The sequence below is a fragment of the Nymphalis io genome, chromosome 15 (genome assembly GCF_905147045.1).
Source record: "Nymphalis io chromosome 15, ilAglIoxx1.1, whole genome shotgun sequence".
Classification (NCBI taxonomy): Eukaryota; Metazoa; Arthropoda; class Insecta; order Lepidoptera; family Nymphalidae; genus Nymphalis; species Nymphalis io.
In genome coordinates this window covers 4,075,294-4,094,909 of record NC_065902.1, presented here as the reverse complement: position 1 = coordinate 4,094,909, position 19,616 = coordinate 4,075,294, and the positions used below count along the sequence as shown (strand labels likewise).

The window sequence follows — 19,616 nt, the reverse complement described above, 5'->3', positions numbered from 1 at the left end:
CTGATTAAAAAAATAACCACTTCAATATTATTTTTGATGTTCGTTGTTGAAATTTTAACAAACAAAATCAAATAAATTATTTGGCAAAGTATAAATAGATTTTAGACATGAATGTTGTAATTGAATAAGAGCAACGATACGATTCAGTATGTAAAGTTTACAATAGCAAACATTTGTTAGCAAAGTATTAGAGTCGGCAGGCGGTCTACGGTCGGTCAGTCGGTCACTGGTTAGTCGGGAAACGAACATTACCCGAGCGTGACGTACCGAGTCTTGACTGACACACTCAACGTATTCCGCGATCTACCTTATCTCTTATCACTATAAAAATGATACATCGAATTACTTCACGAGTGCCAAGATAAAGAACACTCTATTCGCGATAAACACCTCGTCACGGATTCATTTTGTTAAAATTATATCATTATTAATAAGAAATTCAATGACAAATGAATTTATTGGTATTTTTTAAAAACAATCTCCTCGCAATTATGTAAACGAAGGATATAATTTATTGAAGAGGCAGTTGATTTAAAGTGAAACTCGTGATCGCATTAAATAATTAATTAGTCATAATGTTTGTGCTATTACTTTTCTTGATCGGAATATCCTCGGCAAGCTGTAATCCGTGTACAAAGGAAGAGAGTTTGAATATAACAAATGGTGTGAAATTTGAAAATGGCTCTATCATTTACGATGGATTGGAATATATCGAAACTTCATGGTATGAGGAGGCGATTAATGAGGAAGTGGTTAGGTTCGGATGTCCATGCATTGGACGAGTATGCTTGTGGAAGTGCTGTGGAGCGGCAATGATGTTCGTCAATAGAACTTGTAGAGACGTAGATGTAAGCGAAAGTACGGTTAATCCTTTTAACCCTACGGTGTATAGAGGCCGGGAACCATCGAACCTGACCGCTCATAAGCACTTCTTCTACATGTATGCACCGTCCTGTGAAAAATATCTTGTAGATTCAAATTCGTCTGGAGAAGAAATATATATACAAGAAGTAAGTTTATTTCAAACATTTAAAACTTTTAGCGTCTTACTTATGATTTTTTTATCACGTTGTCAATTTATAATAAAGGTACATATATATTAAATACACAGCCCAGAATTAGTGCAGAATAAATATTTCGCTTTCAAAGTTAACACAGATTCAAAAGATAGATAACTTCGCACAACAAAATATGTATGTAATCTTGAATTGCATATCGCTTGATGCATATTCCTGTAATACTTAGATTAAGGGACAAAGACCTTGTACCTAGTTACTACATAAGATAAGACGCAAGGATTATTAAAAATAAACCTTTTATCTATTTTTAATATTAGCTGAGCATACTATAGCCATGTTAACTAAAAACTTTATTTTATGGTACTTTTTGATGACGAATGTTTTGAATGTATCTGAAATTATTATATAATATACTTAATAGTTATGATAGAATAATATTATATTCTTACTAAATGAAACCAAAATGTTATGTTGTGAGGTTCCTCTCAGGTCTATGAGGTATTTTCTCCGAACCAGTAGTACATTTTTGACAAACAATAAGCAAGCGTGACTCTTTTTTTTCTTTATAGGTATATGTTTTTCTTATATAATTGTGTATGTCACTAAACTCCTAAACCGTTAGGACCAATATTTTTTTTTTTAAACGTTCCTGGATGGTTTAGATTAGACCCGGTAGGTGGAGCTGCGATCGGGTCCCAGAATATTATAATTTTTTTATTTCAATTGTTCAGAGGCGGGACGGATAGCTAGTAGGTATATTCTATATTAGCTAGCGTCTCTTTTTCCCCTTTTAATATTTTTAAATTTTGACTATAAGCTGGGAAGCAGTAAGAAATATATAAACTATAGAATATTTTAAAAGAAATGCCTTCGAAACGTTATCTGAAACGAAAATCTACGATAAATTATGTTACACGATCACTTTGGTTTTTAATATTAAAATAAATAAACTAAAAATTAAATTTATATAAATATCTAATGAAATATTTTTGCATTATAAACGTAGCAACGTTAAAATTGCTGCTTTATTAAAACATTGTACCTAATTACTACATATAATTAATGAGTGGATGGTACCTACAAAGGCAGACTTGCACAAAATCCTACTGACAAGTAACTGTGCTTTAGAGTCCTTTAATTAAGATCGAAGATCCCAGGCAGAGGTTGTAATAACGCGTCACATAAAAAAAAATCGCAATCTTACAATGACGATCCATAATAGGGATTACCCCATTATGGACATGTTGGTTGACATCCTGGCTTAGGAATCCAGAATACCAATAAGATCAATTGACAACAACAAGTAAAACAAGATGAAGAGAAACATAAAAAAAAATTCAAACCAAAGATTTTTATGTAATGTTGAAACTCTAGAAAGATACACTAAAAGTACAACAACACGTCTATGGAGAGAGCATGAAAAAAGTTAAGGTCAGAATCCTAAACAAGCGATATATGTTTCTATATTTCACGATGATTACCTATAGTTGGCTCATTTTGCAATGAATAATAATAATACCCACAGTTATTAAAAATTTCAGTCACAACGAACAGAAAACAAACACCAAGTACGTACAACAAGTTAGTTCCTATTAGTAAACCTAAGAAGTATGCATAAATATTAAAATCAGCTCGATTTCAAAACTATATTGCTTTATTAAGCCACTTATAAGTGTTTGTATATTACAGTATGTTGAATAACTCTTTAAAGAATTGTCTATTTTTTGTCATAAATGCCGTTATATTTTTGTCTGTGTAGCTCTGAATTAATAAAACCAGTGAGTTCCGACTCGATAGAAGTCGGAAATCTTTTTATTACATTCGTAAATCTCATATACAGCTCTGGTAAAACTCTTTGTCATGGTCCATCACAGCCACAAAAGATATAATCGAAATTAATTTTTCAGTTAATGAATCATAATTTTTAAATATTGTAAAGGAGCAAGGAAAAGCTCAACTTGAAATTGACCAAGATAAGAGTCATCTTGAAAATATTTGAAAGTTTGTTTTTGCGATTACTAGCCTCTTCGTAAAGATACAAAAATGCTATTATATTGTTTAGGTCTATTTTCCAATTTATACGACATCGAGATGACAACCAAACATGTAGAGCGAAATGCGATAGACATTGATAATATTAGTATAATTTGTCATATAGATATTATAATTTGTCTATGTTTAGTATTGATGATTCTTGTGAAGAAATTCTCGTGAAGTTAAGTCGAGCAAACTGATTATATTTATGTGCTGAATATCGTAAACAGATAATTAACAATAATCCACGTATAAAATTTAATTTACATAAAATTTATTTTACATTTTAATGATTACTAATTTAGTGACACATAGAACAATCTTTTTCTTACTGTACGAATCGTGATGAGTGAGTTTACTCCAAACGATAAAATTAGGATGACTTTACAAAGCGTTACGGAACAAACTATGTTGCTTAATAGCTGAATGTTAGCCGAGAGTTTATCTGACCTAAGCTAACATTCCATGGAACAAACAAGCCTGTTAGACGTTCATTACGCTGGTTCAACACTGAGTCATAAAGGCGATAACCGACAAGCGAAATAGAGAAGAAAGTTACAAGTTATTAACACTATACTTTCTATATTTATTCCATTTAGAATTATAATGAAATGATAGATACTGTACCAATTATTCCTGTATTAATATACATACCAATATCATTTTCTGAATGAATGTGTAAAGTTTTTTTATTTGTTTTTAATATACTTTTGGGCGAAGTAAAGTAATGTTACTATTGATTATTGTATAGTTTAGACACCATGACCGATTTGAAAAGACAATGACAAAAAAAATGCGTAAATTTTAATAGCGTTAAAACTGGGACGTTATCAGAAAGACCAAGAAAAGACGCTGGTATCAAAAACATACTTTTTAGTGAAAATCTACCACGTTTATTCACCAACCAACATTGGAGCAGCGTGGTGGAGTAAGCTCCAAACCTTTCCCATAAAATTTATAGGCTGTTACTTTATGTAACATATATAATAAATTACGCTATAAGTGAAAAAGGTCCTTGAAAAAAAACATTATATTTTATACCAACTACTATGTCAACGTCTTAAGAATTTTACGACTAACTTTTATTAGGTATTGGGAACCTGTAGCTTTTAATAAAAAATAAATAAAAAGTCTCTTTTTTTTGGTTAAAATATTTTAAAAAAGTACGTAGAACGAGAGGTGTATTGTTGCTTTTAATAAATAAAGGCATTCTGTTGCCTCACAGTTTGGACTCCACCACGCTGCTGTGTACATAGTAATATAAAAAGTAAAAATTGGACTTGACGTTTCTGCGACATAATTGACTATACTTAAATGTTTAAAATATCGCATAATAAGATTTGAGGGGAAAAAAGGCAGCAGTGATAAAAATGGTAAAAAGTATTACTGATTATAAGGTTCCTGTGTCGACATAAAATTGGTGTCAGGTGTCTTTTGCATTTGTAAAATTTGTACATATATGCGTGCTTCGTGCGAAAGGACGATCAATATTATACATAAAAAACTCTGAGAGAGGTGAGAACTCTCATTTATCGAAAACTCACATAAATAATATAAATTTCAAAGATTTTGTGTATCAACTTCTACACGTGACTGCAAATGAAACTTTGTTTTAATTAATTAGCACGACATACCTAAACGACCATTTTACGTTCGCAAAACTTACACAAACTTCATATAATAATTAATTATAATGAGCAGCTTAATTTTTTTCTTAATATGAATATTTATGCCTATTATGATGTAAAATCTTAGAGCCATATTTGTTATCAAAAATATTCCAAGAAAAATAATGGCGTGATTAGGTACATTAATTCTCGCAGAAAATATACCTACTTACGTCATCTTGGTTTTCGCTTTATCTTTTTGCGGTGTGTCGGTTTGAAAAAAAAAATGTAATGGTATTTTCTTTAACATTCATTAATACAGTAGTTGTAGTTTTTGTCATTAAAAAGTTAACATTAATTTAGTCATTCATCAAAGTAACCAGAGATCGGTATAACCATTGAATACTTTTTACGTCTATTGTAAGTTTAAAAGTAAAGTTGAAAGAAAAAAAGGGAGGACGCTGATACTGTATCAACTTTACAAACAATAATATATAATACGGCAAATATAACGCGATGAGTTGTCTCCTATGAAATATATATTTAAACAGAATAAAAGAATATAATCGTAACAGAATGTTTCTCTGTATCGAATTTGCACCTAACCGCTTGTTTGAGTTTACTTTCGGAGTGAGTAAAAAACGCAGTTTCATAACATTTTACAGGCTTTTATTAACTTTTGGGAAATCTTTGTATTGAATTTTACTGGCTTAAAATTCAATTTAAAGACTACCCAACAGATGTGCCAATTTAGCAAAGCATTTTGATGCTGGCAACAATTTATTATTATTCACGTTACTTTTATGTAGTTAGTAATTTAGTATAAATAGTTAATTTCCATACAAGGTATATCAACTTAATTGTATGTATTGTTGACTTAGTAATTTTACTAAGTTTCTTATAAAAAATTACGATACATAAGTACGAATGCTCGTAACAGCCTTCTTGAATAATTTAAGAAATACTTACACGAATGGATTAAACAAAACCTTGTCCTTAAACGTTTTTTTTTAAAGTGAAATGTCTTTAAAATCACACGAAAACGGGTTGCATACAGAAATGAGAACCGTAACGAAATGGTTTACATTGTATAGCCGTAATAATTTAAAAACTATTAGTCTTAGAGACTTAGCAAGTAGTTAGTAAACGAGGTGTCTTTTTAAGCTTACCAGGGGCTAAAATTGTACCAAGTTTAGATGATTTTTAAAGGAAATTATAAAAGTTTAAAAGAAAAACTTACATGTAAAATGAAACGATATTTTCAATTTTGTATATATTTTGCTTAATTGATTTATAGACAATTTGATAGTGAAACTGAATATGTAAATATTAGCATATTAAGGAAGACCGAAATTAATTTAGATAAGAATGGGGTAATTAGCTTTTGATAATTAACTTCAAAACAAACAAGAACAATTAAAATTACAATAAAATATATGTTTAAATGTAATAAGCACTTATGTGTTTTATATGTTAAAACGACAAAACCCCAGGATACCTTTGTTGTTATGCGTTGTTATTTGACAGCTTCCAAATTGATAAAAAAATAATTATTATTATCATTTGCACATGTCTGCCTCTTAACTTTAGTCAGAATCCTATAATAATGAAAATTAACAATTTTATTTGATGGTTGGCCTTTTTGCGAGCCCGTCTGGGTAGACACCACTCACTTAGTACATATTCGGCCAAGCAGCAATACATAGTATTGTTGTTTCGGCTTGAAGGGTTAGTGAGCAAGTGTAACTAGAGGCACAAGAGATATATTATCTTAGTCCCGTTCAGGTTGCTGGCACATTGGGGATGTATGGGGTTGTTAATATATCTTGTCCGTGGGCGGCGGTAATGTCTACGCGCAGAGATGATCACTCATCATCAGGTAATTTTGCAAGTCAGCCTGCTTATTTTCTATAGAGAAAGACTTCGTTCTGAATTATGAAATAATATTGTTTAAAAGTGTACATAAAAACACCAACGTAATTTTTAACAAATCAATTATGTGATATGGAAAAATAATTATTTTTAATGTCAGTTAGTAAATAAGTTAGTAAAAAATATAAAGTAAAAAAGAGCCGCGTGTGAGTAGATTGTGCTCACTAGTAACTACAACGAGATCAAAGATAATTATTTATAGATCAGTATAAGGAATGTATACCTATTAATGAATAATAGCTAGTTTATAGTCTATGAAAATGAGTAAATACTCAATTATTTTTATTAATGTACTCGTTACCTATGCTTGGACCCTCTGTGTATAAAATGATCTAACTTGTAATATTATAACTGTGTAGAGTATAATATAAAACCGTTATTCATATTAAGAAAGAGCTTGAGCTTGCTTTTATATTTAGTTATATTATACGTGCCCACACTTTCTCTCATATAGTTAATGTCCAATATTATCTATAAAAAAATATGTTTATATACCTACGAATATTATTCACATTTTTACCAATATTAAAAATGCAATGAATGAATATACAATGAACAAAATAACAATAATTTACTTACATACTTAAGTATTCTTTGTATAGTATTTGTAGAGTGATATGATACCTTAAATTTTAATATAAGAAAAATTTAAAACTTTATTTTTTAGCATAGAAAATCTTCGAACAAACATTCCCACGCGATACCAAGCGGTCGTAAATATTATGGAAATGATAAATGGCTCAGCGAGTGGGTGCGAATTACTTAAAAAAAAGTATTCGTATTTGAAATTGTATAAAAAAAATATCGAGCGCGAATAACAGAAGGTATGCGATATTTACGCACATTTAACATTTTTGACCCACATGATAGATTAGTTAATTTGTTTTAAGAGATTAAATTTAATAATTCAATTTGTAACGTAATAAACGTCGACTTTCAGATGAATATTCTCGAATAATATGCTCCATCAAACACTTTTTGTCTCAAAAACTCCTTGATTTATAATAAATACGTAAAAACTATAACGTTATAAATAAACTATCTCAGAAATGATGGATTTAGTAAATGAGTACACTAAACATTATCCGCCTCGTCTAGTCTAATTAGTGTTGGTGTTGACGTTTCGTTGTTAGAGATAAAACATTGTACCTTGTGTCGACAAACATTTGTTACTATGCCTTTGTTCAGGAACGTATCTCGCCTTGACAAAAAAAAATACCATTTACCTAATTAAATTTTAAAATGTTTTTAAATGTTTATTATCTAAGAGCTGGAGTTCTTAGCCTTCAAAAGAATAACAGTATCTGGCATTTATATCTATTAAAATAATTTTCGTCCGCGTGTTAGGTATGTGAAGCCTATGTCTTTCCTTGGGGCTTAAGCTTGGTTCATACCAAACTTCATCAAAGTCGGTTCAGTGCTTTATTAGTTATAGTGGTTTGTTTATACCATTCACGGCGTAACATACAGACAGACAGACATTTATAATAATAGTATAGATGTTGATTTATCATCATCAATATGTGAAAAATTGTTGATTGAAATTTTTCTTAAAGCTGTCTTATCAGTGACCAATACAAATTAGAATCTTCTAAGACCTACTTTAAACGTATTTGCACACTATATGTACGCGCTAAGCGTTAGTTTTATATTTGTTTTACTTATTTCAGATTATTTACAATACATCATTTATTTACAAAGGGAGAACTTCTACGAATGCACTTTATTTTTTCAAACAAGTATTGTTTTGGCATTTACGTGTTCAAGTCAAAATTGTTACGTTGGTGGAATGTTAACAGTCAGGGTCTAAAATCTAAATAATCGGTCGATATTGTGTTTTGTTTATTGTTACAACTGGTGTGTTATTGCGAGCTGAGCCTGTTACGCCGCCTGAGTTTTACCATATGTCGGAGAACTTAACGCGAACAATATTATTAACGTTCGATTTAATATATGATATATAGGTTATAAATTTAAGAAGTAAGACGAAATAACTCATTGGTATTAACATGTGAATCGGAGGTCGCGGGCTCAAACCTGAGCTTTAATGTGCTTTAATTTTATAATTTTACATTTAAACGTTTACGGCGGTGAAGTCACATATATATAAGTATATTTTTAATAGAAAAGGTTTAGGTTATATTTTTAAAGGAAAAAAAATATTATTCAATTATTTGTATTTCGACGCAAGATTGCGCTGATGCCTGCTGAATATCAACTTCTATACCGTTTAGCCGATCGCACATGGGAATTGAGACAAAATCTTTCGGGTTTTGCTAGTATTTTATAAAAGTTTAATAAGATGAGTATGGCATTACATTGTATTGTATGGCATTATTATTGGCGTGAGGCGAATAACATCTGCGCCAATTAATTTATAATACTTCATGGCGACCACGACCGCTCTGATAAGAGTGACACGACGAAAAAGAAATGGCATTACATTTCGAATGACATATGCCATGTCACATATTCACGTATTAATAAAATGAAGATAATAGTGAGTACTTCACATGATAATAATGATGTTAATTATACGTATTTATGTCAAGATAAGTTTCATTTAGACTATAGATAAAAGATAATATACTTACTGACTGGAGGGATTTCAGGCAAAAGATCCACAGCTTGACGTGCTATCTGGAGCGTGGGACTTATGGGATGTACCTTCCTTAATCCGGGTTTCTCACAGATAATTTGTGGGCAGAAAAAAAAATTAGACCATTATTTTAACTGTGAAAAGCCGGGTAGAATATTCAGTTATATATTAAAATAAAATTTTTAACTACTTCCCAACAAAAAAATATAAGTTACATGCGTTTTTGTATTACTATTAAGAAAAATATTTAAAAAGCCATTCTCATTTCCTTTTTAAATAAAGTGTTATTCCGCAAAACGTAAAGAATATAAATGTAATCTGACGTACAGTCAAATCGATCTATTTACTATAAACGTAGAACAACACAGCGTTGATTAATACAAATGCACACATGCCTTACATTCGACTTTACAACGACATTGGAATTGTTTTTTTTATCACATTATCATTCTTGCAACATATATAGTTAATAAAAAAATACACTGTGTATCGCTTTAAAAATAAATATAATTATGCTATCATAAATATACTAATTAATTTCTTTTTATTGACTGACAATTAGTCAGTTACATTTTTTTAATTATATCTTTATAATCTGTCTTTCAACTTAATTTATAATTAAACTTTATACCTAACCTTTTCTATATATTTTGTTATTGAAGATAGTTAAAATATAAAAATAATATATAAGAAAATAATAATATAATAATAATAATATAAAAAATATACATTAAAGCTTTTTTTGTGTATATTCTAATACCTTGTAATAGATTTCATGTTTAGGCAAAGTATAAATTTGAACTGTATTGTACAAAATGCGAGCCGAGACCAAGTCATTTCTATTTAAAACGAATTAGTTTCTCGTAAGTAAGTGCTCTTGAAATAGGTACCTACTATTGTTGTTCTCGTTGTTTAATATAGTAATATTTCTTCTTAGTTTTCTGTATCTACAAATTATTTCTAGTTTTATGTCAAAGGTTTTATTATTTTGTAAATTTCAAAGTTCAATAAAAAAAACCATTTAATACATTCAATAGTACGTACTATTTTTGTACGTAGGATTTTTTTCATAGCGTAGGTAAAATTTAAATAATGTTATACTTGTTTTTTAAAAGCACCTACGTCCCAGTGCACTGTTAACAGATAATAAATTGTTTTTAACGGCCCACTGGAAATTACCTGTTTTATTATTTAATACTGTATTACAACATTGTATAATAGATATGAATATGTTTTTTTTCTCTATGAATAAAGTAAAACGTGTAGCAGTAATTTTATTATATAGTGATTTAGTTATTGTAATTTTAACACTACAAAACAAATTAAGATATAAAATCATTAATCATTTCAATCACAGTATCACAATTGTATAATATGTTGGTAGTATTTCCATCAAAATAAATAAGGAAAAATGATAGGTTCACATCTGTTAAACATACTTTATATCGGAGGGAACTGAAGAAGCACAGTAGCTTAAACTTATACAATATGTTCCATTATATCTACTTGTAAAACAACTTTTTGATGGTGTGCCTTGAACTAATAATAAAAATTTTTTTTTTTTGAATTATAACTAATTATTTTATTTAAATGTGATTTCTTGTATAGCTAGGTAATTTCATCGTTTATGACTTAATTCAGAGTAACAAAGATATCTAACATTTTTTTTTTCAAATCTTATTTTCATATTTTTCTTTTTAGAATGGGACGCTATACGAAATAGCTTTAAATCGTCATCAATGGCATCTCCCATCGAGGTTTTGCTTGGACATGATGTTGGATGACAACGTACCAAATCCAAGACTGGTGGCTGGTGTCTGTTATCCCGATGACGTGTCCACTGATGACAGCCCTGCGTTGTACATCGCATACGGTATTGGTAAGACAACCTTTATTATATTTTGACATACTTTACCATTTTTTTTCACGCAGGATAATTTTTTTAGTAAGATACAGAGGGTACTGGATTTTTACCCACTAGATTCTACGCGATGGCCGGCTTTGACAACAGGATTGTTTCAGTAAAACGAATCGCGGACCCTTTCGGCTGCGCTCCTCTTGTGGCTCGGCGGAACTCTACGCATTCCTCCGCGGACCTAGTTTGCGCTACCGTATGCATTAGGCATACGGTAGCGCAAAGCCATTCCGGCTGATTTCAGCTTGAATAGGATTTTCAGGGTACGTCACGCCACGGCGCAAGGGCTCGCTCCATATTTTAAGTTTCTGTCGTCGGGGCTGTGGGATTTTTATTGTAATCTAAATATTTTTTTGCTAATTTGTTGATGCGGCTTTTTACTTGAAGCCCTTGTACCCACCAATAATTTTGTAACTACCAAGATGTTCCAATCCGCAACCAACCCACTAGGTGATTGGCTGAATGGAGAATCGAAGTAAATCCTGTGAAAACAGTAGATAGGCCTAATAGGTAACGTTGGGGTTCGTACATTTTGGCATAAATGGTTTTAGTTATGGTTCAAAGAGTAATGATGAAAGGTCCCATTATATTGTCCGAAATATACAAGTTTATATTACATTCATTTGCAATCAAAAATTAATCAACAATTTTACGATAAAGTTACCAATTTACGATTATGGTTTTTATTAGATCATGATAATTATATGTATATTATAAAAGCGGCTTTTAATGTTCAATCTCGTTTCAATTTTGTGGTTATGTGTATATAGTTTTATGTTGATTACAATTTAATATGCAATTAAATATGCGAATAAATAAAAGAAAATCCTCGAATACATAATTTGATTAATAAATCATTTTTATTCCTTCACATCTTATTACCACTAAACTGTTACTAAACATCGTGTTTTAGTAATAAAGTCCGTGCTAGCATTAAATTTTTATTGTCTAATAACTTTAGTATAGCTGATATTATTACTGGAATACTGTGGTGGTTTCTAGTAGGGCTTTGTGCAACCACCCACTCATCAGATATTCTACTGCAAAAAGCAGTACTTGGTATTGTTGTATTTCGGTTTGAAGGGTGAGTGAGCCAGTGTAATTACAGGTACAAGGGTCATAACATCTTAGTTCCCAAGGTTGGTGGCGCATTGCCGATGTAAGCAATGGTTAATGTTTATTACAATGCCAATGTCTATGAGCGTTAGATGAACAGTTGAAATTTGGAAATATAATCTTTAACTCTATCAGTCCCAGAAGGATTGATGTCATTTCAATTTTACCAGTCTTACATTTTTATTTTAAAGAATTCCTAGGGAATATACCAGTTATTTTATAATATTTTTATCTGCTAAAGTATTAATGTGATAGCCTACGTGAACAGATATACCAATTAAAGTTGTTCAGAGAATATAGTGATTTACTGATAAATTAATTTGACTCTTTTGTCTTGAACCAATACTAAATCAATAAATAGACGTTTTTTGGAATACAATAAATATATAAAGTCCGGTATTATTAATTTTGTGGTTTTTAATAAATATTAGTCTTATTAGTTTTATGTGTCATATAAAGAATTTAAATAAGCTGAGTAATATTTTAAAATTCTGTTTATTGAATTAATATTAATTTTTATATATTTTATAATTTCCCAAATTCTTCTACTTTATTCCGCCGCATCGTCTTTTGCTTTATTTTAATCATTCTTCTCTCGAAATATAAAGATTATTATAATTCTTGTCTAATGCCAGTGTTATGCGCCAATATTTTGGCATTAAAATTGACAGTATATGCATCGTAATAAAGATTAGACGAATACTCTTTTAGGAGAAATATACTACATGGCATTCTTCTAATAGGATACTAACAATTTTATATTGGAACAAAATCTAATCGATGTTGATAGAGCGGTACTAAACTTTTATGCCGCAAAAGTACTCAAATCGTTAAAATCTTAAGTGCTTTACCAATGAATGCATTTTCAAACTATAGCCATTTATTTTGGTGAGGCTTACGTTCATTAGAAACTCGACTAAGCCATTACTCACCACTGCTAAACTGATATTGTTGTGTTGAGTAGAAACGGCCCAATGATAAAGTACAGCGATGTAGGTGTGTTTTGAAACCGAATACGATACCGGTATAATAATGTTTATTAACGTTTACTTGTAAATCTTTACAAGCACTTCAAGTATCGAATTAGTTTTACGCGTCCTTGAAGATACGACTTTTTACGTGGTGGCCAGGCTCTGCCTATGGCCGTCTGGGCAGGTGTTACCCACGCATCAATTATTATTCTACCGCCAAACAGCAATAATTTGCATTACAGTGCGCGGTTGGTAAAGTATGGAATGATTCATATTTTTTATAGAGCATTAGGGTTAGGTGACCACCAAATGGACAATTACTCCGATTATTTGGTTTTCCCTTGCAAAAAGCAAGTTTTCGATGTACAATTAAAATTAAACTTATAATAAAACCTTTCTGTCGTTTCAACCTACAAACTGCAGTCGCTCTATATTAGATTTGCGTAGGTGTAATTTAAGTAGGTGACAGCATTGAATGAGTTCAATCATTGTAATGAAAAAAACGCTACGAGGTCATTCATTTAATTAAACAGTACAATGGGTAATTTATATTACAACTAGCTAATGCAACACACTGCAATACTTTTAAGCAAACAATTATCGGATACGTTGATGATTATATTAGGAACAGAGATGGCCCAGTGGTTAATCATGAATCTCAATCGAAGATTGTGGGCTTATAATTCATTTTGTGATTTTCATCCAACACCGCATGTGTTGCAGCAATCTGCCTTTGAGTAGCGCGGTGGAACCAGCTCATAACCTTCTTCCCAAACGGACAGAATCTAACACTGGAACATTTACGTTATTAGTTTACTTTTGATTTTTTTAATAGAATAGGAAGACCGACGAGCCGAGCCTATGGGCCACCTGATGGTAAATGGACACGAACGCCCATAGACATTGGCATTGCAAGAAATGTTAACCATCGCTTACATCACCAATGCGCCACCAACCTTGGGAACTAAGATGTTATGTCCCTTGTGTCTGTTATTACACTGGCTCACTCACCTTACAAAGCGGAACACAACAATACCAAGTACTGCTGTTTTGCATTAGAATTTCTGATGAGTGGGTGGTACCTACCCAGACGAGCTTGCACAAAGCTCTACCACCAGTATGAAAATGATGGTATTAGGTCGGAACCCACACGTAGCTACTACATTCTTAACTCAATCTGACAAACAACATGCAAATACACGAAGTACAAACAAATAATTTTTTTAAATTTTATTTAAAAGAAATATATTTCACTTGCAATGCATGTTAGTTTATACAGGTTAAATCTTGCAAGCTGAATTAGATCCACTTCCTGTTATTCTGTTCGGTATTAGTTTTTTTTCGTGTTGATTCAGTTCCAATGACAACGCACATTTATTGTAAGCATGAACTACACGTAGGATTGGCTCGAGGCAAAACTCCTCAACGGTCAGCAGCAAAAACACGATTCTTTTATATAAAAAAATATTTTTTAAATATATGTTTACTTTTTATTTATTTATAAATTACTCTATCTGCTCCGCAACCATGGATCAAACAGTGATGTTATTTAGTTTATAACCACACAGTAAATAAACTACCTAACATTACACATTTTTTTTATATTGAATTAGTAAATCCTCCGATTAGCGCCTCTAAACAAACTTCTCAGCTTCGACATAATTAATACTAGATAAATAATTATATTAGTATAAATTAAAATATATCACTTATTTGTTTCAGGTCTAATGCTCTCGGTACCATTTTTATTAGCAACTTTTCTGGTATATGCATTCATCCCTGAACTACGGAACCTACACGGCATGTGTCTTATGTCGTACTGCGCGGGTCTCATCGTAGCGTATCCATTTTTGGCCTACTTGAAATTACACACTGGCACAATTGGTGTTGCCATGACAGGCTGTTACGTTATCGGTAAGTTACTCTTTATTTTCTAATGTATAAATAGACTGATAGCGATTTGTAATCCATACCACATTATAAATAAATGTGTACTTTAAAAAAAAAAACTTAAACTAAGCTACTAAACTTTAGTATCTACTAAAGTTTAATGCTAGTTGTAGATCGTTAGAGTAGCTACTTGAAAATGGCCAACTGCGTAGGTCATATTATAGTGCACTAGTGTGTGAGCGAACGCAAGTGCACCAAAGTTGTTGCGCCAATGTTTTACTGTATGCTTTTCGATGTATGGGAGTATAAACACTGCTTACAAACCATGTGCTGCTACTACTGCTTTTATAAACACGTCCCGTGGATTTGATCCATGAGCTTCGAGATCTTCAGCCTTAACAAAATTGTACCACACTACGTATCGCGAAATAAATTAAAGCATACTTATTACGCCGGTTGAAACATAACATGCTATACCGTTATTACTTTAACATTTGCCAATGAATATGTGTGGAGCTTATGTAAAAAAAATAAGGCATATTATGAACGTGATCGCTGCCAGACTAGACAAAGCTTACGCCCGATTGACTTAGTCACAGTTCCTCCTTCCCCGAAGTAGACGCTCATTAAGAAAGGATTTTACGTCGATTTTACGTTTAATACTATTCAAAATACATTTTTCTTCCTATCTACCCATGCGAAGCAGGGACGAATAGCTATTCTAACTACTACACATGTATATAAATTAAATCTTTAAACAACATTCAGTTCATTAATTAACATATAGCGTGCTATTTATTCCGTTATAATAAACAACACGCCATATTACGATAATTACAAACATGACGATTCGGATTTACTGCTAGTAAATTAATGTTACACTAGTGAACCTTATAATGCTTACTCCCCACGGGTAGAATTATATTGTAAAGTAAATGGAGATAAATGTCCCATTAGTCGGGAAACGAGTCCTATCCCGTTAAGGAAAAGAATTTTGTTCTTATTTTACTAGATGGTTGGGCTTTGTGCAAGCCCGTTTAGGTAGATACCATCCACTTATCAGATATTCTATCGCTAAACAGCAATTGTTAGTATTGTTGCGTTCCGGCTTAAAGGGTGAGTAAGTCAGTGTAGCTAACAGCAGCCAAACAGGCACAAAGGACTCAACATCTTAGTTCCTAAGGTTGGTGGCGCATTGACGATATAAGAAATAATTAATATTTCTTACATTGCCAATGTCTACCGGCGGTGGTGACCACAAGTTGCCGACGGACGAAACGGCAACCTGATGGTAAGTATGTATTTTTTTTAATTGTGAAATTTATATAGTCGAGGACATGAGGCCACGACCTTAATAATTACGTAAGATAATTATTATGGAATTAACAAAATACATGCTCATGGTATAAATCGAGACATTGATAACGTTTCCAGAAAAAGCACCTGCAAGCCCTCCGGTGTTGCGGGTGTCCATGGATGGTGGTAGTCACTTTCCATCAGGTAACCTGCTGCCAATTTCCCCCCCTCGAGCGTAAAAAAATCTGATCTCTCTAGAGACAGACAAGTAGGAAGAGCCTACACCAAGCCAAATTGGAAAAAGCTGGACGAAAAAGAAGACAAGCAATGCCGGTTATTATAATTAGGAAGAAATAAATAGTTAAAGAACTGAATAAGGAAATGTCATCAAACAAGCTCGGTGGGTGACTGAGCACGAGACAAATCACAAGCCCAACTTAAGCACAGGTGCTTGTTTGTTAAAACCTGCAATCGTCGGTAAAGGTTCACCTATTGTAGCCATTGGTAAACGAGTAGGAGGCTGATCTGATAGAAAGTGACTACCACCACGCATGGACACCTGCAACATGGGTGATGGGCAAGGGGTGATAGGTGGATTGCCGGCCTTTAATGAATGCGTACTCTCGAAGAAGTCGCCGGCTAAAGCTAGTTTTACGAGTGATTGTGCGAGGCAGGAATTGCCGTGAAAATCGCGCTGTTGTGGATTTATTCGTGATCTAGGCAATAATCTATCTTGCCCCTAAGCTTTGCGCTTTCTTATTGCTGTTAATATAAGCTTAGCTATTTTTTATAAAAGCAGTGTTTATTTAAAAATTGTATTTGCGACACAAAGTACTTAGAAATATATACTGTACATGTTGTACACAATTATAAATCTTGTAAAATTATTTCAAAACTGCTTGTACTTAAAAAGGCGGATAGGGTTTGGCGCTTCTCGTTAAGACAGAAAGGGTACCGCTGGTTTTTTAGTGGGTATTCCAATATTCGGGGCCTTCGATATCGGCTAGCCACATATACTCCCCCACTATTCCCGTAGGGAAAACGCGCAATGCGTTTTTCGAATGTCGAAATAAAATATATTTTGATTTTTAATTTCAATTCCAGTTACAAATTCAGTTTTCAAATATTATATAACGAATTATTTTAAAAACGTAAAAAAATGAAATTGTATAAAACTAGACTAACAATAGACTACTTTTTTTTATAACTTGAATCTTCAGTTAATTGCAGGAACCACGCGAAGTGCAAATGATTAAAATGGCGTTGATGCAATAAAAACAAAAAAGTCTGGTTCGGTTTTTAACATTCATCCAACATATTGAATATGTGTCTTATTCGTATTCGGATTTTAAAAAAAAACGTAAAGGATGTTCCTTTACGTTTAAGGGTGGTGTAGGTGTCCCACAGCTGGGCAAAGGCTTTCTCTTCTTGTGACGAAAAAGTTTAACTTCCCAAGACGCTGCAGGTTTAGTAAATTGTATTGCAAATAGCTCCGACAGTATGTGCAACATTACACCTCAATCGGTAGGGCGGAATTGCTTTTAAAAAAATTGTGCAAAAGATACTATAATGCGCAAACAAAGACGAACAAAGCTGCTACTCTGTCAAATCTCCTATTCCTATAGCAACACGACACGACCGTAGCTCGAGCTCATATCAATTTTATACAAAAGATTTAACTACATCATATTAAGATACCTAATAATCAAAAGCTAAAACATACTTAATTCAATTAGGCTCTTACAACTTACAAGTGGTTTCGAATCGTTATTTTATAATTTTAACATTAATATAAAACTGCCTCCTTTAAGCATGTAATTATCATATATATATTAACAGAATATCAAGGACTACTAACTCGAAGCCTAAAAAAAGCTTTTCTATCATTTATATAATCATGTATAATATGCAATATATATTTCAAAAAATAATATCAGTTTCAAATTTAGTTATTGATAAATATGAAAGTAAAAGAAAGCCAGATAGAATATACTCAGTGGCGTAGCTCTAACCTCTAACCTCAGCTTTGAAAAGAGAGGAGCATAAAAGAAAATATATATATATATATATCTTGTGAGCAGACTCGAGCTTCGATTTTTTTCTTTTTTTATGTTTTTAAATGAACATCAACAATTACAGAACTCCTGATTTAAGATTTTTAGCACATGCGCCAAGCGTCCTCGATAGGCATGTGCTGTTTGTTATCGTTATTTCATATATTTGGTAGTTTGGATGAGTACGCCCGCCCGTAGCACATTGGATCAGCGATAAGCTCACGTGGACGGTCGTGATATCAATTCGATAATTCCACCCATCAACTTTTTAGTTATACAATTGTACTTATTACTGTAAATGCAATATCAAAGTGTTAAGTATTACTGTAAAGCAAAGTTCAAGCTACGCGGAAAGAGGGGATGAGGGCCCGGGCCCCTTGTCCACCTAGCTACGCCACCACTGGATATACTATGTATATTGCGTGTCTGTAACAATATCTATTTTCACCTGTAATTTCACAGTAAAAACACATTTTGTATTTCCGAGTACACGCGATATGTTTGTAATAGGAAATGAATATACAATTTTTAGTGCTGAAAGGTATCAATAGCTTTTAACCGCTCCCTAACTAATTGATATTAACATGAGCACTCGTAAAACTCTATTATTTCTCATATTATTGTACTAATTTCACTAAAGAGCTAGTTATGGGTGTGTCAGCATTAAGCGAATTGAATGCTCAACGAGGCCCTGTTGGTTTTGATGTCTATTATGTACATTTACGTATTAACTATGTCATGATATTCCATGTTAATGGACGTGAACTTACGTAAATAAGCTTGTAATTCTCTGTTTTAATTACTGTCATGAAATGTATTAGCAATTAAATAGTTTTGGTTTGTTGTGTTACGTGCCAAGTATTGTTATATAGGGATTTATTATGTGATCGTAATTTAAATCCAATATTAAGGTTATTCAATGGCTGGAAGTTTGTTATTAAAGCATGCTAATTACTTAAACTATGTTAATAACTGTGTTTTGGTGTTAGTGTATTTTGGCGCGGATTTTAATTAAATAGCAATTTTTTTTTAGTATAAACAAAAGCATCACATTTGTAGTCCCAATGAATAATTCAAACAAAATGAGATTTAGAAATATAAATAAGAAATATAATGTTTCTGAAACAGATGTATAGTTTTTTAGTATAAACAATCATAGATACTTATTAAAAAAAAATTATAC

The 19,616-nt window shown here is 32.0% G+C and overlaps 1 protein-coding gene across 1 annotated transcript in view; it reads left to right on the top strand.

Moving 5' to 3' along the window:
• Positions 1–248: 248 nt before the first annotated feature.
• LOC126773640 (G-protein coupled receptor Mth2-like) overlaps positions 249–19,616 on the top strand; it is a 28,928-nt gene continuing 9,560 nt past the window's right edge. The window contains exons 1-3 of the mRNA XM_050494638.1: positions 249–1,010; positions 10,893–11,070; positions 14,916–15,107. Coding sequence (XP_050350595.1) covers positions 576–1,010; positions 10,893–11,070; positions 14,916–15,107 — 805 coding nt within the window. The 5' untranslated portion in view covers positions 249–575. The remainder of the gene's footprint in view (positions 1,011–10,892; positions 11,071–14,915; positions 15,108–19,616) is intronic.